This window comes from Podarcis filfolensis (assembly GCF_964270895.1).
Source record: "Podarcis filfolensis genome assembly, chromosome: 16".
Lineage (NCBI taxonomy): Eukaryota > Metazoa > Chordata > Lepidosauria > Squamata > Lacertidae > Podarcis > Podarcis filfolensis.
The window spans coordinates 11050378-11078164 of NC_139620.1; the positions used below are offsets into that span (position 1 = coordinate 11050378).

General features: G+C 46.4%; 1 protein-coding gene across 3 annotated transcripts; it reads left to right on the forward strand.

Moving 5' to 3' along the window:
• Nucleotides 1-673: 673 nt before the first annotated feature.
• Nucleotides 674-27787, forward strand: BSCL2 (BSCL2 lipid droplet biogenesis associated, seipin). Of its 3 annotated transcripts, XM_083591415.1 has the most exons (12): nt 702-925; nt 1806-1874; nt 4499-5137; nt 9587-9668; nt 11748-11891; nt 15661-15795; nt 16220-16317; nt 17001-17142; nt 18061-18136; nt 19783-19863; nt 23780-23863; nt 27405-27787. In XM_083591415.1, exons 3-12 carry the CDS (start codon nt 4929-4931, stop codon nt 27563-27565), a joined length of 1212 nt encoding a protein of 403 aa, XP_083447541.1. In that variant the 5' UTR covers nt 702-925; nt 1806-1874; nt 4499-4928; the 3' UTR covers nt 27566-27787. The 3 variants fall into 3 exon arrangements, 2 of the variants coding, with proteins under 2 accessions (XP_083447540.1, XP_083447541.1); XM_083591414.1 differs by lacking the exon at nt 1806-1874 and having other exon boundaries at nt 674-925; XR_014542658.1 differs by lacking the exons at nt 23780-23863; nt 27405-27787 and adding an exon at nt 20407-21042 and having other exon boundaries at nt 699-925; nt 19783-20305.

Consider the following 27787-nt stretch of genomic DNA (forward strand, 5'->3'; position numbering starts at 1 on the left):
TGAAGATCATTTCAATGTTTAGTTATGAGGAAGCGTGTTACCATTAAAAGATGCCCAGCTAAATTTTTCTCGGTGTGTGGAATGTCGGCATTTTGAATGATAAAATGATGTAACAACACCAGTTGTGGGGGCCCGTCCACCGGCTGCTTTCCAATTTCCTGTATTTCATCAAAAAGTAGATTCCAGGACGTACAGATCTGCAGGCAGGTCCATCACATGTGTGAATACGTGCCTAACTCAGCACAGCACCTTGGTGATATTTCAACATTCATCCTAGACAACTGTACTGGGGCATTTATGACAGGCATAGGCAAACTCGGCCCTCCAGATGTTTTAGGACTACAACTCCCATCATCCCTGACCACTGGTCCTGTTAGCTAGGGATGATGGGAGTTGTAGTCCCAAAACATCTGGAGGGCCAAGTTTGCCTATGCCTGATTTAGGAGCTTAAAGCACTATTCTGCCCTCTCCCCATTCTATCCTCACAGCAATCCTGTGAGGAGGACAGGCCAAAGGCCACCCAGTTAACTGAGTGGAGATTTGAACCCCAATCTTCCTCCCCCCCGCCCCCCCCCACCATTGTCCTTGGCAGAGGATGGGAAGAGGCCTAGTTCCCTTCCTCCTCCTCCTCCTGCACTGCTGCTGCAGTCGCCATGGAAACGGGAGGCAGGCGGGCAGCATCAGCATCCTTCTCCCCACGTGACTGGAAGATGCTCGCAGCAGGAGCGTTTAAAAAAGAGAGAGAGGCCCGCCTCCTCCTCTTGCCTCTCCCTCCCCGCCCGGAGGATCGGCAAGGGCGGGGCCAAACCCGGAAGAGGCAGGACCAGAGTCAGTTTTTGGAGAGGCAGAAGAAATAAGAAGAGGAGGGGGAGCGAGGGGAGGGGGAGCTGCAGCCTCAAGCCGGCGCTGGAAACAACTAACTAAGGTGGTTTAATTCTCACCCCCCTTCTCCGAGTGTAGCTGGGACCAGAAGTCCAGGTGTATGTCCCCGCATATGTGACTGGGACCCAGGCGTTCGGGTATCTACTTTTCTTCCTCCCCCCCTCCATCTATGGCTAGAACCCAGGCGTTCGGGTGTCTAATTATCCGCGCCTCCTCTTTAGTTTTGGTTGGGACACAGGGGTCCAGGGGTCTAGTTATCTCCCCACCCACCTAGTTGTGTGTAAGTAGCTTTCTGACCTCCTTTACCCACTTCGGCTGCTGTGTTTGGGACCCAGGTCTCCTTCCTTACACACGCACACCTGCTTTCGAATGAAACCTCAGGATGCATGGCTTACTTCTCCTCAAGCTGTTGTCCGTCAAAGGTGGGATTTAGGTAGTGGGAACTCTCCCCTCCCCTGCAAAAAAACAATATGGGATGCAATTCGGAAGTGCAGAAACTTGCCTTAATCCCCTTGTTTCTGGTGTATATTTAAATCAATGCCCCCTCCCCACACACAAAATGCCTCCTTTTTCACTCTCGGTTTTATTGGCTGGGAAGTGCTAGAAGGTCTTGCCTTAGCTAGCCTAAGCTGTGACCTGGTGTGTTAAGTATCTTTTTTAAAAAACAACAAGAAGATTTAGCTAGAATTGAAACTGGGCCAAGTTTTGCCTGGAGTGAACCCATTGAAATCCATGTGCTTCACTTAGTCATGTGCACTCATTTCAGTGTGGCTACTCTGAGTAGGACTAATACTGGATGGGACCAGATGTTGGGTGTTGGTGTGTGATATAGTGTGCACGTAGTTGGGAAAAGTGCACACCTTGGGTGGTTTCAAAAGAGGGTTATCTGGGCTATCACAGTGTTCACTGTCTTCAAGTACCAGTTGCTGGGAGTCGCTGCTGAACTCAGTTCCTGCCTGCAAGCTTCCCATTGGGGCACCTGGTTGGCTGCTGTGAGTACAAGATGCTGGACTAGTTGGGCTTTTGGCCTGATTCCGCAGCATTCCTCTTCTGTTATTTTGCTTCTCAAAGGGCCCAGACCTTAATTGGAGCTTAGTCTATGCAGCTGAAACTCTGGAACTGGGAGAGATAGTAACTAGATCAGGGTTTGCTGCTAGATAGGTGCAGAATGAAGTGGATCAGTGAGGGTTTCTGATTCTCAGTAGTTTAATAGCAAGTTTTATGTGTTCCCCAAATATCAGTGGGACTTTATATACCGGTACTTGAGTGCTGTGATAAAGTTGCTGTTTAAAACCCCCGGTATAGAAATTATCTGTCACTACTGTCCTCTGTTTATCTTTCAACCTCCATGTTCCTTACTTGTATAAATGTGAGTACTGCAATAATTACCGTAGTTGTCTTTGATAAGGTCTTTCTGATCTTTTTTGTGCTACTGGTATCTTCAGAGATTTAGGGAAAGACTTGTTTGTTAAACCTTTTTTTGCGTGTGATCTTGACTGTGCAATGAATGTTTCTTATCTATAGGGAGGCTATAATTATAGTGTGCGTGCTGGCTTCCTGATTATGATTTCTATATTCTATTAGGAAATGTGCCCTGTAACCTGCTAAGGACTGTTCTAGTTGTACTTGTATATTGGTGATTTCTTCACCATTCCTGGGTGTTGCTCTGACTATAATTTGGAAGAACAGCAGGTAGAAAAATAAATTTGATTGTGGCTGGCTGGCTGCGTTTTAAAGTTTTGTGTTGGAATCCTTGGTCCAGAATAACGTAAGTATAATTTGTTTCTGAATATGTTGGTTATCCCGATGGTGTTGCTTACTGGGGTTCAGTAGCTAACGACCTCAAGCTCCAGAACCAGCACTTTATATCCAGTTCTTACTTAACTCTCCAAGCAACGCTTTGCACCTGACTCTATTTGATAGATCAAAGAGTAGCAGTAAGGGAAATAAGTAGCTCATAGAAGCTGAAAGTTTGGGCTTTATTGCCTTAGAAGCTTGCCCTTTTTTCTTTAGCCACCTCCTTCTCTCTAAAGTTCTGTAAACACTGGTTCTGTTCTGCATTGAGGTCTAGTTCTCACTGAAATGTCGGCTTGTGTCTGAGCTGTCGCTCTTCATCCTGCAGTAGGCGGCTTCCTATTGAATGGATATCCCTGCATGTAAAAAGTTATCATGTTAGGGAAAGAGTTTTACCCCAGCTTTCTAGTTTTCTGTGTGCAGGGATATTTTACTTTTGGGAAGAGCATGGGCCTTTTTCTTTGCATGTGGTTGGGGGTAGTCTGAAGTTGTGCAACCCTGATATACCGCATTTTTCGCTCTATAAGACGCACCTAGTTTTGGGAGGAGGAAAACAAGAAAAAAAATATTCTGAATCTCAGAAGCCAGAACAGCAAACGGGATCGCTGTGCAGTGAAAGCAGTAATCCCTCTTGCTGTTCTGGCTTCTGGGATAGCTGCACAGCCTGCATTCGCCCCATAAGACGCACACACATTTCCCCTTACTTTTTAGGAGGGAAAAAGTGAGTCTTAAACAGCAAAAAATACGGTAATTTTTGAAGAATTAGGTCAGGATATGGAAAGCATTGAAACAGAATTGTAGAGTTGGACCGGATCACAAGCCCCATCTATCCAACCCACTGCAATACAGTGGTACCTCGGGTTACAAACTTAATTCATTCCTGAAGTCCATTCTTAACCCGAAGCATGCTTAACCCGAGGCACCCATTCCCTACATAGGCCTCCCGCGGCCCGGGAAGCGGATTACGTTCATATCCCGGGGCAAAGTTCGCAACCCGGAGCACCTACTTCCGGGTTTGCGGAGTTTATAACCCAAAGCATTCATAAGTATGACGGTTCGTAACCCGAGGTACCACTGTACAGGAATCTTTTGCCCAATGTGGGGCTTGAACCCACGACCCTGAAATGCTCTACCCACTACCAAATGCCTCATGCTCTACCAACTGAGCTGGCGGTTCCCTCACCAGGAGAAATGAAGTTACAGAGAAGCAGGCAGAGGGCCTTCTCGGTAGTCGCACCCTCCCTGAGGAACACCCTTCCATCAGATGTCAAACAAAAAAACAACTATATGACTTTTAGGGAAGTTTTTAATATTTGATGTTTTATTATGCTTTTATATGTGCTGGAAGCTGCCCAGGATGGCCGGGGAAACCCAGCCAGATGGGCAGGGTATAAATAATAAACATTATTATTATTTGCAATAAATTTCTGGTATGCACTGATGAGTGTAAGTGGTGGGCAAGGGATCAGAGATGCTGGTGTCCATTGTGATTATTGTTGTGACCTGCAATTGAAAAACAAGACATGTTTATGAAATAAGAATTAGTCCAGAGGAGGAATTCAGGTGTTCTAATTCCTATATCCCATCCCTGTTTCCTGTTTGCCATCTAACCCTTTGGTCTCTCCCAGAAGTTTGATACTCCTTGCTTGATCTTCTACATTTCATCTGGATCCTCTAACTCTCTTCATCAACGGGCTCCTTCCCTCTTCTGTTCACCCTTGTTTAAAATTCACCCCAGTTCTGTTCCCTGCAAAATCTGGTTTCTCTGTGCTGAGATTTTCTCTGACCTTGGATTTGTCATCTTTATTTCCCCTTTCTCCAGGCACCTTCCCGCCCATGATGGCGCTGAGCCTGCACAGTTCCTGATTCCCACGAGGACGGTGTGCTGTGCTAGGCAGCCCCGCCATCCGCCATGTGCCGGAGTCACTGACCCCCAGGCCGCCCCGTCTTTCTCATGGATATAAAGAGCCTGCAGAAAGCCAAGCGACGCAAACAGGGCAGCATGCAAAGCAGGAGCCAGAATCTATTCCCTGAGTAGGAGGCCTGGTTGCCATCCAGCTGGGAACAAGGGGAAACTTTTTACTCTTATTATTTTTACTAGCCGCCTCATTGCCTGAGGATCTGCTGTTACATTCCTGGTTTTTCTCCGAGTTGCCGTTGAAGGCATCGAAGCTGCTCCGTGCATTGACTCCTGCCGGTTTGACGACTTCGTTCCGCTGGATCCCTCTCTGTTGCCTTCTCCTCCCGGCGCCATGGCGGGCAGCACCGGACCCTTCCTGCCATGGGCGCAGGAAGTGGCGATGCTGTTGATGCTCCGTGTGCGCCGGACCGTCCTGCAGACGGCCATTTTGCTCTGCGTCTTGTTGCTTCTCCTCTGGATCTCAGTCTTCCTCTATGGCAGCTTCTACTACTCCTATATGCCTACGGTCAGCTACGTCAGCCCCGTCCACTACAAGTTCAGGTCAGTTTTGAGTTGGTTTCCGTGTAGTGGTTAAGAGCTGTGGACTCGTAATCTGGTGAACTGGGTTCACTTCCCTGCTCCTCCACATGCAGCTGCTGGGTGACCTTGGGCAAGTTACACTTCTCTGAAGTCTCTCAGCCCCACTCACCTCACAGAGTGTTTGTTGTGGGGGAGGAAGGGAAAGGAGAATGTTAGCAGCTTTGAGACTCCTTCGGGTAGTGATAAAGCGGGATATCAAATCCAAATCTTCTTCTTTTTCCATTGCAGTCCTCTTTTGGGCCCTCCACCAAGTTAGGTGGGGTGGGGGTCTTTTCTGTGGTGGCACCTCGGTCCCGGAACAGCCTTCCTGAGAAGTTCCTCCTGCCACCATCGCTGGTGTCTTTCAAGTTCCAGGCTACAACTGTCTTTAGTTTACCAGAGCTTTTTAACTAAGTGTGACTTTTATGCAAGGTGTTGTTTACCAGGTGAAAGAAATCATAATCCTAGACTTTTAACTGACCCTTTAAAATTCATGCAAGGGTAAACAAGCTGGCTCTGAAGTGAGGTCCAGCTCCGAGGGCCTTCTGGTGGTTCCCTCACCACGAGAAGCCAAGTTACAGGGAACCAGGCAGAAGGCCTTCTCGGTAGTGGCTCCCGCCCTGTGGAACACCCTCCCACCAGATGTCAAAGAGAACAACTACCAAACTTTTAGAAGACATCTGAAGGCAGCCCTGTTTAGGGAAGCTTTTAATGTTTGGTGTATTTTAATATTTGCCTGGAAGCCGCCCAGAGTGGCTGGGGAAGCCCAGCCAGATGGGTGGGGTAAAAATAATATATTATTATTATTTATTATTTATAAGCCTGCTAAATTTGTGTCGCTGCTGTTGGATGATGTGCACACAGTATGTCATAGCAGTAGACTTGCTCTAGTGCAGTGGTTTTCGATCAGGGTGCCGTGGCACCTTGGGGTGCCTTGAATGGTGGTCAGGTGTGCTGGGGGCAGCACTGGCCTCCGTCCCTCTTTCCTTCCCTCCCTCCCTCTGATGCTCTTTCACATCTCTACCTCCAGAGGCTTGTGCAGCTGTTTGTTGCAGCAGCCCTGGCTACAAGTTCTCCAGGCGAATGGTCCCTTTGGGGCCGGCCAAGGGGTGTTGGTTACCGGGAGGTCAGTGGCCTTGGAGTAAGTAAGCGAGCGGGCAAGGATTACTGAGGAGAGGGGAGAGGAGGTTGAGGGAACCCTCCACAAGGGAGGGTGTCCACAAAAAGGGTGAGGGCTCATGGCTCAGCAGGCAAGGGTCGACCTAACTGAGCTCCTGAGACTCGGGGCGCGTTTCCCCAAAGGAGAGCCACAGAAAGAATATACAGTGGTACCTCGGGTTACATATGCTTCAGGTTACAGACTCTGCTAACCCAGAAATAGTGCTTCAGGTTAAGAACTTTGCTTCAGGATAGGAACAGAAATCGTGCTCTGGCAGTGCAGCAGGAGGCCCCATTAGCTAAAGTGGTGCTTCAGGCTAAGAACAGTTTCAGGTTAAGAACGGACCTCCAGAATGAATTAAGTACTTAACCTGAGGTACCACTGTACTTGGTCAAGGGAGCCATGGACTCAAAAAGGTTGAAAACCTCTGCTCTGGTGTAACAAGTTTCCAGAAGAGTAGCTCTATTCGTCTTTGCTGCAAAAGACTAAAGGCAAATCTTTGGAACACAGGAAGATGGGTCCATTTGATGCAAGGTTGAAGAACGCTGGTTTGCTTCATCAGATGATGGTGCTACTTCCTCCCAAACCTTTTGGCATCAGTGTTGCTGGGGTTGGTTTTTCTCCTCCTTTGATCTTATACACACACACCCCGAATTTTTTATCTTGCTTTTGGTGTGTGTGTGTGTATTTGCTTGCCCTGCGAGGAGGCCACCCACCGTTCCACCACAAGGTGCTGTTTTGGGTGTGGACCTGCCCTTCTGCTGCATCTCTGCCCCAGGTGCTCCAGTCACACCTGAGGCAGCGACACAGCCAAAAGCAGAGGCCGAGTCGACTCGGTGACTCATGGTGAGACACAGCAACAGGCTTTTCTGTGGCTGGGAACGAATTCTCTCAGCAAACAGTTCGGTTGTCAAACGATCCTCCCCATCTCGGCCTGCAAGTTTATATGGGTGCAGAGATTGGGGATCGCAGGAGTCAAGATCTGGATGGAGGAGGGAGAGAGCAGTTCATAAGAAGTTGCCTTGCACCATGTCAAACCATTGGTTCACCTAGACCAGTATTTTACACTCTGGCTGGCGGCAGCACTCCAGGATTTCAGACAGGAAGTCTTTTCCTCAGCCCTACCTGAGACCTTCTGCATTCAAAGCCGGTACTCTACTGCTGAGCTGCAACCCTTTCACTAAATATACCTTGAGGGGTCCCGGTTCTCAGGTGGTTTACCATTGCCTGAGGTTGTATCTCTCCCAAATTCAGCGGGGGGACAGGACTTCTGTAACTGTGGCTTCTCACAAAAAAGAAGCCCCAAACAAAAAAAGCTAGGATATCTGGGCAAAAAAGGAGGCCAGCAGCTTTTTGCCTTGATACGCTATTTCGTTGTTGCAGGGATTTTGTTCAGTGTGAAGTAGCACAACCCAGACACAGATTTAGGCCCCTGGTGACAATGAAGCCAAGAGTCCGGCTGAGGTGAAGGCAAGAGCCATAGCTCATCAATAGAACATCTCCTTTGTGTGCAGAAGGTCCCGGGTTCAAGCCTGGCATCTACCAACAGGGCTTGGAATGCCCCCTGCCCCGCCTGAAACATTGGAGAGCTGCTGCCAGGCAGTGTAGACAGCACTGAGGTAAATGGACCTGACTTGGTCTGACTTGGTATAATATAGCTTCTATGTGGGGTGTCCCTACGAGAAAAAATTCCACAGCTTTTGCAGCTTTTTAGCTCAGAAAAATGTAAGAAGGGGAAAGTCAAAAAATGATGTTTGAAAAACTGGATAGACATGCTTTTTTGCTCTTCCCCTCCCACCTTGGATATTAGAACTCTTATGTTGTTGCTTGCTGTTTTGAATTTCTTCTCACAAGTCATCCCCAAACAGTTTACAGTATAGTAACATACATAAAACAGTTACATACATAAAGGTAAAGGGACCCCTGACCATTAGGTCCAGTAGTGACTGACTCTGGGGTTGCAGCGCTCATCTTGCTTTATTGGCCGAGGGAGCCGGTGTACAGCTTCCGGGTCATGTGGCCAGCATGACTAAGCCGCTTCTGGCGAACCAGAGCAGCGCACGGAAACGCTGTTTACCTTCCCGCCGGAGTGGTACCTATTTATCTACTTGCACTTTGACGTGCTTTTGACTTGCTAGGTTGGCAGGAGCAGGGACCAAGCAATGGGAGCTCACCCCGCTGCGGGGATTCGAACCGCCGACCACCTGATCGGCAAGTCCTAGGCTCTGTGGTTTAACCCACAGCACCACCCGCGTCCCCAGTTACATGCATAAACAACAGTTAATTGCAGATATATATAAAAAAAAATAAAAATAAATAAATATAAACATGATACAGCACAAACATAAAATCATTTCAGATCAGAGACAGATTCCAACTGTTGCCCCATCTCCTCAGTTGGCAGGAGATTAAGGGGCTGACCAAAGGAAGTCCTAACGCCACACAGTGTGTGTATATATATATTTGTGGAATTTGCTGCATCAGGATGCCTGGGGTGGCCTCTCGCTTAGATAGCTTTGAAAAGGGATTAGGAGAAAAATGAATGGGGTTGGGGGGTGAGGAGAGTTCTGTTAAGGGCCAGCAGTTGTGGTCGCTAAGTAGTTCCTCCATGTCAGGAGCAAAATTCCTCCAAGTACCAGTTGCCAGAGAGCAGCCGTGAGAGAGGACTGTTAGCTTTGTGCCCTCCCAGAGACACTGTTGCTGTTTTGATTATTAACATTAACTTTACCACCCGCCCTTCACCCGCAGGTCCCAGAGTGGGCCACGACAATTTAAAATCCGTAAGTAAAAATAAGAAAATACTACATTCACAAGAACAGGGCGGGGCCTGGAAACAGACATCTCAGGTGTCAAAGGCCCAGGGCAAAGAGCTGCGTCTTCAGCATTCGCCAAAAGCTGTACAGGGAAGAAGCCAGGTGCAGCTCTGCGGGAACGGAATGCCGCAGCTTAGGGGCTGCCACAGAGAAGGCCCTGTCCCAGGTGACCCAAACTTCTTAGGGAGGTGGAATTACCAGAAGGGCTGATCTTAACACTCAGGAGGATCTGTAGGGAAGGAGGCCAACTCTCAGATATTTGGGGCCAAAGTCATTCAGGGCTGTTTAAACACTAGCATGAGCGCCTAGATCCGGAAATTGACTGGCAGCTAGTGTTGCTGTTTTAGAACGGGTTATATCTAAAGGAGCTCCATCCAGAAACCTGGTGTTCGTTTGGCAGGTCTCTCAAGTTCTGAATGTGACATTGTCCGGGATCTTTTCTCCCTCCCCCCCCCCCAGGACTGACTGTGGCCAAATTGGATCAGAACTGTGCTCTTTCCCTGTTGCCAACGTTTCTTTCATCAAGGACAGCCGGGACCGGGTGAGTTTCTGGCTTCACTGGCCATTGATGTGTTTGGCACTAAGGTTGACATGCAGGTTCATCTGCTGTTGTCTTGAATCAAACAATGAAGATGTGGTCGAGAAGAATCTGGTCTAGGGACATTTCCCCCCCCCCCCCCATCCTGCAGTCTGGCTAACTTCTTAACTGGAGATCAGCACCTGAGAATTGCTGGTTAAATTGGGAACTTGACAATTTGATTTGATCAGTTAAATAATTTCAACAAGTTATACACTGCTTAATCCCAGTCATGACAATTGCATATGGTGCCTTGAGCCCTTTGGAGGAAAATGGTATAGCAAAATCCCACAAATTCCCTTTCCCAGAGCTTGCAAGAAACTGTCTGCTCAGAACAATTGGTTAGTGAATAACCCCTGAGCCAGATAATGTTTTAATATTTGTTTATACCGCTTGCTATAATAAAACATCTCAGTCATTTTTATTTTAAAAATAGAAGTAAAAACTGTAATATTCAGTGAAATGTCCTAAAAACTAGATAAAAAGAGAACAAGGCCATATATATATATATATATATATATATATATATATATATATATATCACAGATAAGACTGAGCTGTCTACAAAATGGAGGTGAGACCCTCTTTTGACTGAAAGCTCATTTCCAAAGCTCCGAAGTGTCTTTCATCACAGTCCTAATTAATTCTTATTGGGGCACAAGTTCCCTGGGAGCAGATTCTAAGCTCTGCCGGTGTCCCAGAAGATGTGCCGGGTTTCTTTTAAGAAGTAATTTCATCACCTGCACCCCAGACAATAGTACTCCTGGAAGGCATAGGATAATTTTTTCCAGCAAACTGTCTCTAGTTTATAAGTGAACCTTAATTAGAGCATGCACTAGACCTTGGGCGCTTGGGCAGAAATGCCCAGTTCAGCATATTTCGGAAGGGCTTCTAGCTCAGTGGCAGAGCACACACTTAGCTCTCAAAACGTGCCGGGTTCAAGTCCCTGCCTATTGACATTAGGCAAATGCCGTCACTGTCCTCTTTTTGTTTATTTATATTTTATTTTATAATTTTTGTTGAAAAATGAAAAGTTCAAAATTACAAGTGCACCGAGTGGACGCAAAAGAAGAAGAAACAAGGAACAGTTGCCATGTGGAAAACAAAATGGGGGAAAATCACTGTCCTCTTTTTAGATGCCGGCTGAAAACTTCCTTCTGTTTCAGTAGGCCTATCCAGACATTTAAATGTCTTAAACATGTCTTTATTATGAACTGTATTTTATTATTATTATTATTACAGAAGAGTTTGCCATCATGGGCTCTTCTGTGAGGAAGGCAGGATATATTTATTTAATAAGTAAATAAAATGGATTGTGGATATAATGCAAAAGGATATAAATCCAGGTCCATGGTCCGTGTTCCTGACAAGTTAGGACACTCTTATTGTTCCCGTTTTACAGATAAAAAGACTGAGAGAACAGCACCTAGCCAGAAGCCTGAGATGAGATCTGGGCCTGGGCCAGAGACTTGTGCTCTTGGCTGCGATGCTACACCCATTATCTGCGGCCTCGCAATTAAATCTATAAAGAATTAGCGCCCCATAAAAATAAGATTATACCAGCCCACGGGTGCCTAGCCTAAAAAAGAGAGGAGCGGGTTGAAATTTTCTCTAAGGCTATCCTGCCTAGTCATCGCAAGGAAGCAGAGAAGGTGCATAGCTCATTGGCAGACAATCTGCTTTGCATGCAAAAGGTCCCCCGTTCAATCCCTGGCATCTCCTAGTAGGACTGAGATGGGGGCTTCCTGCTCGAAACCTTGCAGAGCTGCTGCCGGTCAGTGTAGACAACACTGCGCTAGATGGACCAATGGTCTGACTCAGTCTAAGGCAGCTTTCTATGTCTGTATTCCTGTCGAAGGGAAAAGAAGACTGCTGCTGCTGCTGCTCTTAAGTTGAGTGCAAAGCCAGCCTTAATGGTTTTAAGGTGTTATTTAATGAAGGACCCTAGAATTCCACTGATTAAATGTGAGGGTGTAAGGGTGTGTGTGTGTGTGTGTGTGTGTGTGTGTGTTGGTGTTTCTCTATCGCCTTCTCTGCCCTCAGGTCCTCATGTACGGCCAACCGTACCGCATCTCGCTGGAATTGGAGCTGCCAGAGTCGCCGGTCAACCAGAACCTGGGGATGTTCATGGTGGTCATTTCGTGTTACACCAAAGGTGGCCATATCATCTCCTCTTCGGCCAGATCGGTATGTCCAGGGTTTGCGGGGGAACTGCGTGGGTGGAGGGGGAGCGGCTGAGTGGTGGTTTCTTCCCAGTGACCTTTGGCTGGAGTGATGACAAGAGAACTGGCCTTTTCTGCAGTATTCCCCCTCCCCGTTAACGGAACCCCTCTCCCAGGAAGCCTGCCCGGAGCCAGCCTTGCCATAATTTCAGCAACAGGCAGGTGTGTTTTTGTTTTCCCAGGCTTTGGGCAGCACCGGTGATACATACTTGAGGGTATAGGTAAAGGTAAAGGTACCCCTGCCCGAACGGGCCAGTCTTGACAGACTCTAGGCTTGTGCGCTCATCTCACTCTAGAGGCCGGGAGCCAGTGCTGTCCGCAGACACTTCCGGGTCACGTGGCCAGCGTGACGAAGCTGCTCCGGCGAACCGGCACCAGAGCAGCACACGGAATGCCGTTTACCTTCCCGCTAGAAAGCGGTACCTATTTATCTACTTGCACTTAAGGGTGCTTTCGAACTGCTAGGTGTGCGGGAGCTGGGACCGAATGACGGGAGCTCACCCCGCCGCGGGGATTCGAACCGCCGACCATGCAAACGGCAAGTCCTAGGCACTGAGGTTTTACCCACAGCGCCACCCGCGTCCCTTGAGGGTATAGGGAAGTATAAAATTATTATTATTATTATAAATTTAAAGCATTGCATTTGTTTTTACTGTTTATGTACAGATTTTATGGTATTTTTTAGTCTGTTAATAATAATAATAATAATTTTTATTTATACCCCGCCCTCCCCGGCCAAAGCCGGGCTCAGGGCGGCTAACAAGCAATAATAAAAACAAGTTGAATGATTACAACTTAAAAACAAAATTAAAATACAACATTAAAATATTGAAACATTAAAATATTAAAATGTAGCCTCATCGCAGGAGGAGAAAGGAAAAGAAAAAAGAAAGAGAGGGAGGGAATCAAATTGGCTCCAAGCCAAAGGCCAGGCGGAACAATTCTGTCTTACAGGCCCTGCGGAAAGAAATCAGATCCTGCAGGGCCCTGGTCTCATGAGGCAGAGTGTTCCACCACGCTGGAGCCAGAGCTGAAAAGGCCCTGGCTCTGGTTGAAGCTAATCTAACCTCCTTAGGCCCGGGACCACTAGGGTGTTGCTATTTATGGACCTTGAGGCTCTCCGTGGGGCATACCAGGTGTCCATGCGGTCATTTTACAATTTGTTGTAAATTGCTTTGTGCCTTTTTTGGTGCAAAGCAATGTTCAACTTTAATAACCCTAAACATGACACAACCAGCGCTGCATTTTTGTTTTTATTTTAGGAACAAACATACCTGCATCTAACTATGTATGCAAAGAGCTTGGACTGCTGTGTACATTCAACCTTAGCTTCTCTCCCCTTCCCCATGCTGGCTGGGGCTGATGGGAGTTGTAGTTCAAAACATCTGGAAAGCTCCAGGTTGTGTTTGTTGGGAGCAAAATGCTAGACCTGACTGCCTGACCCCTCGCTTCATGATTCTTTTTAAATATATATATTTTAAATTGAAAGTTTATAATAACACAAAGAGAATATTCAAGCAAACCAGCAAGGACGAGCCATGGACAATATAAATTTGACAACAGCAACAAAGCTGTGTGTGTATCCACAATCAAGGATCAAGTCAATTGACAAAAGCATGTTAAAGACTGTACAACCAGCCCTCCAGAAAAAAAACTGAATAGTAGGTTGTTGAACTGCTCCTGGGCAAGAATTACTAAAGGGAATAAAAGACAGTCAGTCATCATAGAATTTATCTTTGTTAAACTCACCCCTTGTTACTTCAGTGTTTCCTTAACTTTCCACACTTTATCACACCGATGCTGCATATTTTAATTGACAGCCATTTTACCACAAAAGTGTACAGTTTCTATTCCATCAACCGCCAAAAGATGAAGGGTCAGTGGTTTAAATATTATATTGGCTCCTCAAATCAATGAGAGTGGAGCCAATTCTGCCTCTTTCTCTCTCTTTTTTTTTAAAAAAATAATTTTTATTAACCAACCAATCAAATCAAATCAAATCACATCACATAAATTCCGAATTACAAAGCCGAATTTTAAATTTTGTTGAGGGGACCCATATTTCAAGATCTTTCTCACGCTTGATCCTTAATAATGTCAGCGATTCAATTATTCTATTTCTATGTTAATATTATATTAAGTAATGGAAACAAAGCAGCCAAGGTGCCATCCTTGAAAAGCCATCCAGTGAACCTGATTTGCTGGGGCAGCTGGAGAAGGGCTTCTGAAGATGAGGGAATAGCACAATTCAAAGCACATTTCCGTTGTATTGGTGATGGATCCAGGCCATCTTCTCACATACGAACCTCTCCAAATGTAAGATCTTTGGAGGGGGCGGGGGGGCTGTAAACTTTATAGAAAACAACCCCTGATTGCACAGCACATGGTCAATAGCCAAAGTGAAAGGAAAGCTTATTGATTCATTCTCTGTCTCTGCCTGTTTCGTCTCCCAAGAGGCTTCCCCGTCCCTTGGGTCTGTAGTCCCAAGTGGAGAGCTTACACTGTTTGGTTGGCTATCATCCAAAAAGCTTTCTTTTCACTTTTGGAACACACTATCTACAGCTTTTAAGGCAAGATGGGTAGATTTCATGAGGGGCAACAGCTAAGGCTAGGTTTAAATATTGCGCCATGTTGCAAGCAGCCATGCTCAACAACTCTTCCCCACCCCCCACCACTTAAGTCCTGGAGTGTGAAATAGACTGTGATGCAGAGGAACCTATGAATATCATTGGCTAGATGAGAGTTGGGGACTCTGTGGCCCTGCAGATGATGTTGGACTCCAGTTCCCATCACCTCTGTCCATCGGTCATGCTGGCTGGGGCTGATGGGAACCGAAGTCCTGCACTACTATTGAACTACAATTCCCACCATCCCTGATGGAAGCTGGAATCCAGTATCCGGTGGGGCACAAAGTCCCCACTTCTGTACTAAATAAAATAAGGTTGCTTGACTTACATTTTGGGAACTGGAAATGAGCATTCCGTAGTGTGGGCAAGTGTCCATGCGGTCATTTTTTAATTTTTATTTTACCACTGAACTATCCCTAGGCTTGGAAGAAGCTGCCATACCAGGTGGGATACAAAACCTTTATAAAAATCCACCCTGCACCTCCAGCGCATTGGCTTTTTTAAAATAAGAAAAAGATAGTTGGCAACCTCAGGGGTGTTTAAGATAAAGGTAAAGGGACCCCTGACCATTAGGTCCAGTCGCGGACGACTCTGGGGTTGCAGCGCTCATCTCGCTCTATATGCTGAGGGAGCCGGCGTTTGTCCACAAACAGCTTCCGGGTCATGTGGCCAGCATGACTAAACAGCTTCTGGCAAAACCAGAGCCATGCACGGAAACGTCGTTTACCTTCCCGCCGGAGTGGTACCTATTTATCTACTTGTACTGGTGTGCTTTTGAACTGCTAGGTTGACAGGAGCAGGGACTGAGCAACGAGAGCTCACTCATCGCGGGGATTCGAACCACCGACGTTCTGATCGGCAAACCCTAGGCTCTGTGGTTTAGACCACAGCGCCCCCCTCTTAAATGTTGCCCTCTTCTGGGATACTCCATTCCACTCCTCTCCCAACAGCCGGTCAGCATTCTGTGGCCATTCTCACTCTTCATTGGGCTGTTTTGGGGGAACTCCCTCCAGTCCCCTCTATTTTTTCTTTTCCCTAAAAGATGCTTTGCACTCCCTTAACGGTGACCCAGTGACCAAGTCCACGCTCTCCCTCTCTCCTGACTAGGCAATGCTACACTACCGCTCAAGCCTGCTGCAAATGCTGGACACCTTCGCCTTTGCCAGCCTGTTCTTGGCTGGTTTCACAGAACAGAAGCAGTTGCTGGACGTCGAGCTGTACTCAGACTACAAGGAAGACTCGGTGAGAGAATGGCATTGCTCTTCTCCTTGATTTCCTGCTTCCTCTAGGGATGACTGTCACTTCCTGTTTCCCATCTCCTGGCCAGTCCTTCATACCTGACAATATTTTTCTCCCACCACCTACTGGGGTAGTTTGCCGAGCTTTGGTCCTCATCCTGCACTCAGCTCTCACATTGTGGCTCCTACAAGCTGTCAGCTTTGCTCTGGGTTAGTTAGATCTCACACGATCTCGTGGGATAATCTGACTTCCTGTGAGAATTTGCTAGTGCATCCCCACAAGTTAATCACCCAAGTTAAATGCATGTAAGACCTTCCTTGGGGATGGAGGGACGATCTCTCTGCATTTTGAGTAGGCACAGGTCTTTGCTGTTACACGGACACACAAAAGATGAATCAGTGACCTTGGCTTCTCTTTCTGCTTGTAGTACACACCTACAGTTGGTGCCGTGATTGAAATCCAGACCACAAAGATCCAGATTTATGGCGCTCAGCTGCGCATTCATGCCCATTTCACTGGACTGCGGTGAGGACTGTTGTTTATTATTTATATTAGCGTTTTTTTTAGATTTCTTCAACATGTAAAAATACAACGGACTTGAAATAGAAATTATTCACAGTTCTACTGCAAGGCAAAGGTGATTCACAGTTCATTTCACCCGGCAGTTGTGGTAACTCCTTCCTTGAGTAGTTTGGAAAGTTTTGAACTAATTCGGTGAACTTCGTTAAGCCAGACTAGTTCATTCTAAGCACGGAGAAAGAAGAACAGGCTTGTTTGGACCTCTTCCCACAGCACACTCCAGGGAGCAAATTGCAGAAGGGACAGTTGCAAAATCAATTTTTAAAAACCACAGAAAAACTATTATTTTTTAAATGTATTTATACCTCAGCCTTTTCCCTACTTGGAATTAATGGCCATTTACAGCATTTAAAAACAACCGTATAAAATATAAAGCAATACAGACAAAACTAGATAAAAATGATAATTAAAATACATCAGAGCACAGGTAGAACCAGCAATTGAAACCCAGTTTGCCCTGACAGCAGCTCAGTGACTGACACCTGCTTCTTGGTTTTCAAAGGCCTGTGTTGAATAAGAAGGATAAAAGAGAGGGAACCAGTCGAGCCTCTCTTGCGGGGGGAATTCCACAATATGAACAGTGCACCTCTTAACACCTCCCCCTTCCTTCCTGTTCTTGTCTCCCATAGATATCTGCTCTACAACTTCCCAGTGACGTCCGCCATCTTGGGTGTGGCCAGCAACTTCACCTTCCTGAGCGTCATCGTCCTCTTCAGCTACTTGCAGTGGATCTGGGGCAGCGTGTGGCCCAGAGAGTCCTTATCGATGCAGGTGAGTGACGGTGCCAAGGATTGGGGGTGAACTGCGTTTTGTAACTTGTCACGGCCCTGGTTGCTTGGCCCAAAAGGAGACATGGTTGGAGCAAGGCCACCTCACCTTTTCTTAAGTCATACAAATGAACCACTATTGCCACATATTGCTTAATATACCAACCTGTACTACTACTACTACTAATTTATTACTTATACCCTGCCCATCTGACCAGGCCTCCCCAGCCACTCTGGGCAGCTTCTAACAGAATACAGTGGTACCTCGGTTTACAAACTTAAACCGTTCTGGAAGTCTGTTCTTAAACTGAAACCGTTCTTAAACTGAGGTGAGTTTTCCCTAATGAGGCCTCCCGCAGCCGGTGCCCTTCCACTGTTCGGATTCCATTCTTAGACCGAGGTAAAGTTTGCAAACTGGGACACTACTTCCGGTTTTGCGGAGTTTGTAAAATGAATTGTTCGTAAACAGGGCTGTTCTTAAACCGAGGTACCACTGTATTAAAAACACAATAAAACATCAAACATTAGAAGCTTCCCTAAACTGGGCTGCCTTCAGATGTTTTCTAAAAGTCAGGTAGTTGTTTATTTCCTTGACATCTGATGGGAGGGCGTTCCACAGGGCGGGTGCCACTACCGAAAAGGCCCTCTGCCTGGTTCCCTGTAACTTCACTTCTCGCAGTGAGGGAACCGCCAGAAGATCCTTGGAGCCGGACCTCAGTGTCTGGGCTGGATGATGGGAGTAGAGATCGCTTAATATACCAACCAGTACAAATGAGTTACAACCAACACAGTATACACTTCCCTCCACCCCTCAGCTGAGTCTCAGTAAAAGAAATCTAAAACTTGGGAGTGTTCAGTTACCAACAAAATTCTGATTTCTGTCCTGTCTTTTTTCTCTCTTCCCCACCCCATCCCCGGGTAGTTATCTGGCCGGGAAAGATCCGGAATGCTTCAACAATCAGAAGACATCCGCCGACGGATTGTGGTCCCTAAAGAAGGTACCGTGGAATTGGGAGTCAATTTCTTTTAGAGCTGTTTTGGTGGCACCTTCCCAGGTATGGAGTTTCCCTTCTCCAGTTGTTGCTGGACTCCCAACTCCATCAGCCCCAGGCAGAATGGCCTAATGGTCAGAGATCACAGGAGTTGTAGTCCGGCAGCATCTAGAGGCCCCCGCACCGGCTACTCCTGTCTTAGGCCACATTCACACCATATATTTAAAGCGCTATGGTATCACTTTAAATAGTCATGGCTTCCCCCAGAGAATTATGGGAGCTGCAGTTTAAGGGTGCTGAGAGTTGTTAGGAGAGTTTTGTTTTCCCCACAGAGCAACTATTCCCCCCAGTGGTTCAACAGTCAACCCCTCTTCACAGGGAACTCTGGGAATTGTAGCTCTGTGAGGGGAATAGGTGTCTCCTAACAACTCTCAGCACCTTTAACAAACTACAGTTCCCAGGATTCTTTGGGGGAAGCCACCCACCAGTTTTTAAAGTGATATCATAGTGCTTTGAACGTATGAGAATCATCAGCTGCTGATGTTTTCATGTTCTTCTGTTTTCTGGCAAAGACTTTTTGTTTTCCCCTCTCTGAAATTTATTTTTGTTTTCACACTTCATTAAACAGAACAAAGCAAACTTCAGCGAGTGCATTGAAAATTTCAGAGTACAACGAATCTCAGTTTCCTTTCAAAGATAGATAGATATAGCAGCTGAGTCCAGCGTTCCTCACGTTTGGTTTATTCATTAAAATGACACCTCTGTGTCATTTTGACACAGAACTTTGGGATGTTGGCATTCTAAAAATCGCCCTTCTTTTCAGTGCCATTTTAATAACTCTTCAGCATCTTGTATATCAACATTTCAGGCTCTTTTTTTATGGCATTTGGCATATGTCTGCCCGTTACAAAGTTGTTTTTTAAAAAAATTATCTGGGGCTGGGCTGTGGAATCATGCCTGCTGTTTGTTTTCATCTCTGCTCTGGTTCTTGCCTTGTGTTTTTGTTGAATTTTAGAGAGGGTTTTCGTTTTCTTTTGGCATAGCATGGATTTTGTTTCAAAATTGTTTTGACTTCCTTATGTGGGCATCTGCCCAGAGGACCAAGGGAAAGTGATAAATAAAAGGGGCTAAGTTCTGAGCTTTACCTGAGGGTGCAGGGCTGCAGGGCCCAGGTTAGTAATGGTTGAAAACCTATTCTCTCCCCTTATTATTAATTTGTTTAGCAGCATTTTTTTCAAAACAGAAGTCAAAACAGCCACTGGGATTTCAGGGTAGCGCTCGACAAAGTGTTGGGTTGCATCCAGCTTACGTTCTACTCAAAAGTAGACCCACTGAAATGAATGGGCCCGAAGTTGGCCATGTCCATTGATTTCACTGGGACTGCTCAGAACAGGACTAACACTGGATCGACCCACCATTCCAGGCAAGATTGAAATGATTAGCTGTGAGTCTATGCGAGTGTTTTTCAGGTATTCTTTTTAAATGTTTTAAATGTGTTTTTATTTCATTTCTAATTGTTTCACTACTTTGCTTGCTCACCAGGGCTTCTCTTTGGGAGGAAGGGCAGGATAGAAGTTTTAGCAACAGCAGCGGTAACAATGCAACAAATAAAATTATTTTGAACTCTTTTTTTGGTTGCCTTTCTTCTGCAGGCTCTGACGAAATAGAGGCTGCTTCACGTCAACCAGAGGATGTGGGGGCTGATGAAGAGGAGGACGAATTGTCGAGAGCAGGTCTGCACTTTTTTTAGATGCTCTTTTGCCTTTCGGACAATCGCTTTAAATATATATACAATTGCTCTTCTGGATCAGACCAAAGGACTAGATGGATTAGGAGTTTGTTGCCAACAGTGGTTGTCCAGCTGTCTTGGAGGGGCTAACTTGCTGCTTTCCCCCACTTCCCTTCTAATGCAGACTGCCCTTGAACTCCAAGATGGTTTTGCCTGGCTGCTGGAATGTGTCTTTGAACTCTAATGATGCCTCTCACTTGCCTGGTTGGAGGATATACAGTCATACCTTGAGAGCCAGTGTGGTGTAGTGGTTAAGAGCGGTAGTCTCGTAATCTGGGGAACCGGGTTCGCTTCCCCGCTCCTCCACATGCAGCTGCTGGGTGACCTTGGGCCAGTCACACTTCTCTGAAGTCTCTCAGCCTCACTCACCTCACAGAGTGTTTGTTGTGGGGGAGGAAGGGAAAGGAGAATGTTAGCCGCTTTGAGACTCCTTCGGGTAGTGATAAGGCAGGGTATCAAATCCAAACTCCTCCTCTTCTTCTTGAAGTTGCTTCAGGTTGAGCGCTTTCGGGATCCCGTTCATATCCAGAGGTACCACTGTACAGTCGTATATCCATTTGACTTCCGAAACGTTCGACTTCCAAAGCGCGGCTCCTGCAGCCAGTTGGAAGCCCCGTCGAATGTTTGGCTTCCAAAAGAACATTCGAAAACCAGAGCAATCGCTTCCGGTTTTCGATCGTTCAGGAGCCAGAACGTTTGACTCCCAAGGTGTTCAGGAGCTGAGGTATGACTGTACAGGGAACCGGACCTGTGCAGAGAGGGGCAGCTGGGTACACTTGCTCCGGGCCTCGGAGGGCTAAGCTGGGCAGGGGGACCTCTAAGGGCCTGCCTGACTTTACATTGTCTTGCCAAGAACGCCATGGGTCTCTCAGCAGACTGGGGACTCCCGCCCCGGGCCTAAGACAAGCTCTGCACAGGCCTGCAGGGAATGCTGGTGATTTAATGGGATGGAATGGAGTAATCGGGAAAGAGGCTAGCTGGATCCTTGAACAGGAACAGCCCACATTGCAATATTTTGTTTCCAGCTCAGCTCATCTAATTCTCGTTTTCAAACCTGTGTGCTTATGATGTTGTACGTGGTCTAAAGGTAGATAAAAATGACCTTTTTAAAAAAAGAAAGAAAGAAAATATTTGTTTGATCAAAAAGATATAATTGATTAGCAAATAAAGATAAAACAATGCGATTGTTTGAAATTAAACACACACAAAGCAATAAACAATTAAGGATACTAGAGGACAAACAAAACAATTCCTTTTCAACTGGATGATGACTAATTATTTTGTTAGGATAGCAGTGTTCAAATGCCTCTGGCAAAATATGCTACTACTCAGAAATCGTTTCAGTTTCAAGTGTGAATTATAAGACCTTGAGGACAAGATCTTGATATTTATTTTTTAAAAACATTTTATTATTATTTTTTAAAAGGGCATGTTACTACACGTCCAGTATCAATTATAACAATCATACTTTTTCTCAGGGATTGTGAACGCAACAGTTGACATCTACTTAAACCACACATTCTTCTAAGTAGTTTCACATACACCCACACCCCCCCAATGCATGATGAAATCTCGCTTAGTAATTAATTCAGTATATTTATTAGTGGCATTATTTGTATCCAGGTGCCTCAAAGCAATTTGCACGCACACAATGAAATAACATTAAAATCAGATAAAAACAGCAGCAAACTGTTTAAGATACTCATCTGAAAATATATTTTAAAGGGACAAGCCCTACCCACCCCACCGAGTTGGCGAGATGTGGCTACTCTCTCTTCCCTTCCATGCATGATGTATGTCATTATGACGTTAACATTTTGCAGAAATTAACCTCTGGACCAATTTCTCAACATAACTTGTATCTGGATCTTGTTTTCACCCCATCTGGACAGGCACTGCGCCAGCTGCCTTAAGATTTCGTAATTATGCACAACATGAAATGGCCCTGTCTTTGGTTTTTATCTTGAACCCACTGAAAATAAATTGGGTAATCTTGTATTGTAGTGTGTGAAGGGCGAAACCTCCTCTCCTGCAGCCCACCCCTGGGTCTCTGTTCGAAGTTCATGGTTTTAAAAGCCTTGGACATGCCCCTTCACCTGCTGGCAAGTTGCAAGGTCCCAGTTGTGTAAGCTGTCCATACGCACACAGAGTGAGAGTTGTCTTTCTTTGTACCTTCTCCAGCTTTATGATATCCAGAGCCAAATTTTAAAACCCTTTTTTAAAATAAAATTTTATTGGCTTTTTGCACAAAATTTGACATTGTTCATTTCACTTTCAGTTTAATGATTTCTTACGTTTCGACTTCCTGCCCTTACATCCATAATGTCCCTGTTGCGTTCCTTTTATCTGCTGCCATAACTGCCATTTATTTTCTGTTGTATTATAGCTTACGTTGGTTCCTTTATTATAAGTAATTTCAAATTTGAACTAAACTTTAAATTCCGGTCTGTTTGCTATAATGCAGGGACAGGGAATCATTTTTGTCCCCAGAGCCGCATTGCCTTCTGGGAGCGACATGGCAGCGGTGGGAGGGGCAGCAAGTTTAAATGTTTACCTTTGTGCGGTGGTCTAGTTGCTACATGCATTCATGCAACCCCCCTCTGTCTCCATCCGGACAAGAAGAGGCATTACTGGAGTTCAAGGACCCGTTCCAGACAGGCAGAAAATACTGAAGGAGGGTGCGAAGTGAGGCTGGCAAGGCAGGTGGCCTCAGGACTGTGGCCTGAGGCTCTCCACCTCTTCGGTAATGGGTTGAAGGAGGGCCAATAAGCCAAGATTTGATATTCCGCTCCACAGAATTCCCTGTGGGTTGGTGGTTCTCATGTCCAGGCATGAGGCAAAACAACTTACTCGTTTAAATGAATTGTGTCACCCTGTTCTTGGAGTCGAATGGTACAGGTCAGGTTGTAAATAATGATTTTAAAAATCTAAAGGTGCTGAAAAAGATGACAAAGGAGGTGACAAAAAAACCGTCTCTGGGGAAGGGCCAGAGCATTCGTTCTGCTTGCAGAAGATCCCAGCTCCAATCCCTGGCATCTTAGCTCAGCTGGTTACAGCATGGTGCTGATGACACCGGGGTAGTAGTAGTAGTAGTAGTAGTAATAATAATAATAATAATAATAATAATAATATAATAATAATAATAATAATAATTATTATTATTATTATTATTATTATTATTATTATTATTTATTATTTATACCCCGCCCATCTGGCTGGGTTTCCCCAGCCACTCTGGGCGGCTTCCAACAAAACACTAAAATACAATAACCTATTAAACATTAAAAGCTTCCCTAAACAGGGCTGCCTTCAGATGTCTTCTAAAAGTCTGGTAGTTGTTGTTCTCTTTGACACCTGGTGGGAGGGCCTTCCACAGGGTGGGTGCCACTACCGATAAGGCCCTCTGCCTGGTTCCCTGTAACTTGGCTTCTCGCAGTGAGGGAACCGCCAGAAGGCCCTCGGAGCTGGACCTCAGTGTCCGGGCAGAACGATGGAGGTGGAGATGCAGGTTGCGGGTTCGATCCCCGTCTGGGACAGCTGCATATTCCTGCATTGCAGGGGGTTGGACTAGATGATCCTCAGGGTCCCTTCCAACTCTGATTCTATGATCTCCAGACAAGGCTGAGAACGACTCCCTTTCTGAAAGCAGCCCTGGGGAGCCGCTGCCAGTCAGTGTAGACGGTGCTGAGCAAGATGGACCAGTAGACCAACTCTGTATCGGGCAGGTTTCCTATGAGGGCGTTCCACGAATGGCGTATTCTGCCATGATTTCCTTGCCATCTTAGACGCTCCCTCTTTTCAACACACGATTTCCAGCATACAGGCCTGTCTTGATCTTCTTCCTCTTGCTTCTGCAACAGTTGCTGAGATGCAGACCCAAAAGAGCAATCTGGAGAAACCTGATTCTGGGACAAGGTCCAGTCTGGACAATGGGATGAGCGAAGGTAGGTGGCACATCCTGGTCTTCACCTGAGCTTCCTTCACCCCCCTCCTGGATCCATGTTTTGCATGCAGTATATACCAATAAGCAAGGAGACTCTGCAGAGCTAAAGGGACACACACATATCTATATATGCATGCACCCACCCCAGGGTGGAGAACTTCAGGCCTAGGTGCCCAAATGTGGCCCTCCAGTCTCCTCTATCCCACCCTTAGGACTCTCCCCAGGACACACCCATTTTCAGCCTTCCTTCACACCCATCTTAAGTGATTTGGCCATGGGCAGCAGTCATAATACCTGTTGCTTTCTTGGGTGGGGAAGTGTGTAAATAATAATAATAATTTTTATCTATACCCCGCCCTCCCCAGCCAAGGCCAGGCTCAGGGCGGCTAACAAGCAATAATAAAAACAAGTTGAATGAATACAACTTAAAAACAAGATTAAAATACAACAATTAAAATATTGAAACATTAAAATATTAAAATGTAGCCTCCTCGCAGGAGGAGAAGAAAAAGAAAAAAGAGAGGGAGGGAATCAGATTGGCTCCAAGCCACAGGCCAGGTGGAGCAACTCTGTCTTACAGGCCCTGCGGAAGGAAATCAGATCCCGCAGGGCCCTGGTCTCATGAGGCAGAGTGTTCCACCAGGCCGGAGCCAAAGTTGAAAAGGCCCTGGCTCTGGTTGAAGCTAATCTAACTTCCTTAGGGCCCGGGGACACTAGGGTGTTGCTATTTATGGACCTTGAGGCTCTCCGTGGGGCATACCGGGAGAGGCGGTCCCCTAGGTACGAGGGTCCTAGGCCGTAAATGAACCTCTAACTGTTGATAAGCTGACATGTAGCCTGCTATACAAAGGTAAGCATAGCATAGGACTCCCCTTCCTTGGGGGTTTTTAAACAGAGGTTGGATGGCTTAAGGCAGGGGTCAGCAGACGTTTTCAGCAGGGAGCCGGTCCACTGTCCCTCAGACCTTGTGGGGAGCCGGACCATATTTTGAAATAAAATAATGAATGAATTCCTATGCCCCACAAATAACCCAGAAATGCATTTTAAATTATGCAAAAAGCTAATAAAAATTATTTTTAAAAGGGGTTTTAAAATTTGGCTCTGGATATCATAAAGCTGGAGAAGGTACAAAGAAAGACAACTCTCTCTCTCTCTCTCTCTCTCTCTCTCTCCGTGTGTGTGTGTGTGTGTGTGTGTGTGTGTGTGTATGGACAGTTTACCCAACTGGGACCTTACAACCTGCCAGCAGGTGAAGGGGCACATCCAAGGCAGGCTCCACAAATAAGCCAGAGATGCATTTTAAATAAAAGCACTCATTCTACTCATGTAAAAACCCGCTGATCCGCGGGTCCAATTGCCTTCTAAATCCGGCCCGCGGATGGTCCAGGAATCAGCATGTTTTTACATGAGTAGAATGTGTCCTTTTATTTAAAATGCATCTCTGGGTTATTTGTGGGGCATAGGAATTTGTTCTTTTTTTTTTCCTCTTCCAAAATATAGTCTGGCCCACCACATGGTCTGAGGGACGTTGGACCGGTTCATGGCTGAAAAAGGTTGCTGACCCCTGGCTTAAGCTGTCATGAATGCTTTAGCGGAGATTCCTGCAATTCAGGGGGTTGGACTGGATGACCCTCGGGATCCCTTCCAACTCTACAATTCTATGATCCTATTATCCTTTGCCCCGCCCTCTTTGTTCTCTGGCCCCACCCACCTCATGCTTACCATGGGAAGTCAGCTGTGTCCTGGTGGTCCTGATGAGAGAAATTTCCCTCACACACTGATGCTGTTGCTTTCTAATATCAGGGAGCCCCCTTTGGTAGCGTTTCACGTCCTTTCTAGGAGGGCTAGAGAGAGACTTACCGTATTTTTTGCACCATAACACTCACTTTTTTCCTCCTAGAAAGTAAGGGGAAATGTCTGTGCGTGTTATGGAGCGAATGCCTACGGATGGCGGGGGGATCTGCTGCAGTTGTGAGCAGAGGATCCATGGTTCCCCTTCCTTCCCTCCTCCGTGGCTCGCTTTGAAACAGCAAAGCGGGAGAAGAGCTGCTGAGTGGGGAGGAGAGAGGGACAGAGAGCCTGCTTGCTTTAAAGCAGCAAAGCGGGAGAGGAGAGGAGCCGCTTACACGAGTGTAAGCTGCTTCTGTCTGGTTGGCTCCTTTAAAGCAAGCAGGCTCTCTGTCCCTCTCTCCTCCCCACTCAGCTGGCTAAATAGCAGCAAAGTTTTTCAGCGAGCCGGGGAGGAGGGAGAGAAGCAGAGCCTGCTTGCTTCTCCTCTTATACCCCTCTTCTGCATTATTAACAGCATCCTTCTCCACCCACCCCACACGTGTTCCTTGTCCCTTGAGTGCTTTTCCTTCCCTCCCCACTTAAAACGTGGTTACAAAGCTACAGCCTGCACCAAAAAAAATCACGCACCCACTGTTGCCTGGGGCTGTAATGGTGCAAAAACGTGGTTACAAAGCACAGATTGACATGGATGCTCAGGATTTTTGCATTGGGCTACCTCAAACTCACCATCAGATCACATGTCTGTGGCCACAGCATGAACCACAAAAATCATACATCCACTGTTTCATTTAGAATATTTTTTTTCTTGTTTTCCTCCTCTAAAAACTATGTGCGTGTTATGGTCGGGTGTGTGTTATAGAGCGAAAAATACGGTAATTTAAAAAAAATGAAAGCTCAGAGTCTGCAGTAGGGCTGGGCGATAGCTGGTTTTCAACATCGTGATATATCACTAGCTAAACATTGTGATATACTGATACATCACGATGTCTGAAATAAGGATAGAGCTATGTAGAAGCACTGGCAACTTCAGTTTTTCTTCCATCATGATGTTTGCCTGCACCTGCTCTTGTGGTTTGCTGCCCCCTGCAGGAGAGAGCTGAGCCTACAGAGTTAACACAGGCAGAGAATTGTGATTTTTGCATAGCAAATTCATAATTCACAATACAGTGGTACCTCAGGTTAAGAACTTAATTCGTTCCGGAGGTCCGTTCTTAACCTGAAACTGTTCTTAACCTGAAGCACCACTTTAGTTAATGGGGCCTCTTGCTGCTGCCGCGCCGCCGGAGCACAATTTCTGTTCTCATCCTGCAGCAAAGTTCTTAACCCGAGGTAATATTTCTGGGTTAGCGGAGTCTGTAACCTGGGGCGTATGTAACCTGAAGCATCTGTAACCTGAAGCGTATGTAACCCGAGGTACCACTGTATATTGCCAGGTCTTTCAAACCAGTTTTGTACAGTCATACCTCGGGTTACAGACACTTCAGGTTGCGCGTTTTCAGGTTACCGGAACGGGTTACTTCCAGGTTTCGGTGCTCGCATGGCACTGCGGGTTGCGAACGTTGTGGGTTGTGAACGTGCCTCCCGCACGGATCACGTTCGCGACCCAAACGTCCACTGTATAGCAATATATCACCCAGCCCTAGTCTGCAGTATCTGCTTAAAGTCACAACCGTTTGAAATGCCTGGATAACAGGGGCTTCTCTCCAACATGTGAATACTGATTTATCTCCCGTTTGCTTATTCATTCGCAGAGACGGAATTTGAGTCTGTGGACAATTCCACGCTGCTTGCTGAGGCCAACTTCCCAGCCCCTTCCCGGGAGGGGGACCCTTCAAGCCTGCTGCCCCCAGGGGCCAGGACCCTCACGCCAGGCTCAGAGATCCGGCAGAGAAGTACTTGCTCCAGTTCCTGAAAAGGGGGCGGGCGGGTTTGTTTGCGGCCTCACGAGCCCCTCCTCAGCCTTTTGCACTGCTCCCAATAGCTTGCACCCACCACAGGCCTTGCTCTCCAAAGGGAGCCTCTGCTCCCAGCTTGTGTTTACATTCCAGCTCCTTTTTCTCTCCCCCCACCCCCCACCCCCTACTCCTCACCCGGAGACACTGTAACTTAAAATAAAGATTTACCTGCTAACGAA

Coding starts and splice junctions, on each gene's coding strand:
- BSCL2 (XM_083591414.1), top strand. CDS start 4,929: ATGGCGGGCAGCACCGGACCCTTCCTGCCATGGGCGCAGGAAGTGGCG. Junction 5,138..9,586: donor CCCGTCCACTACAAGTTCAG/GTCAGTTTTGAG, acceptor CCCCCCCCCCAG/GACTGACTGTGGCCAAATTG. Junction 9,669..11,747: donor TCAAGGACAGCCGGGACCGG/GTGAGTTTCTGG, acceptor CTCTGCCCTCAG/GTCCTCATGTACGGCCAACC.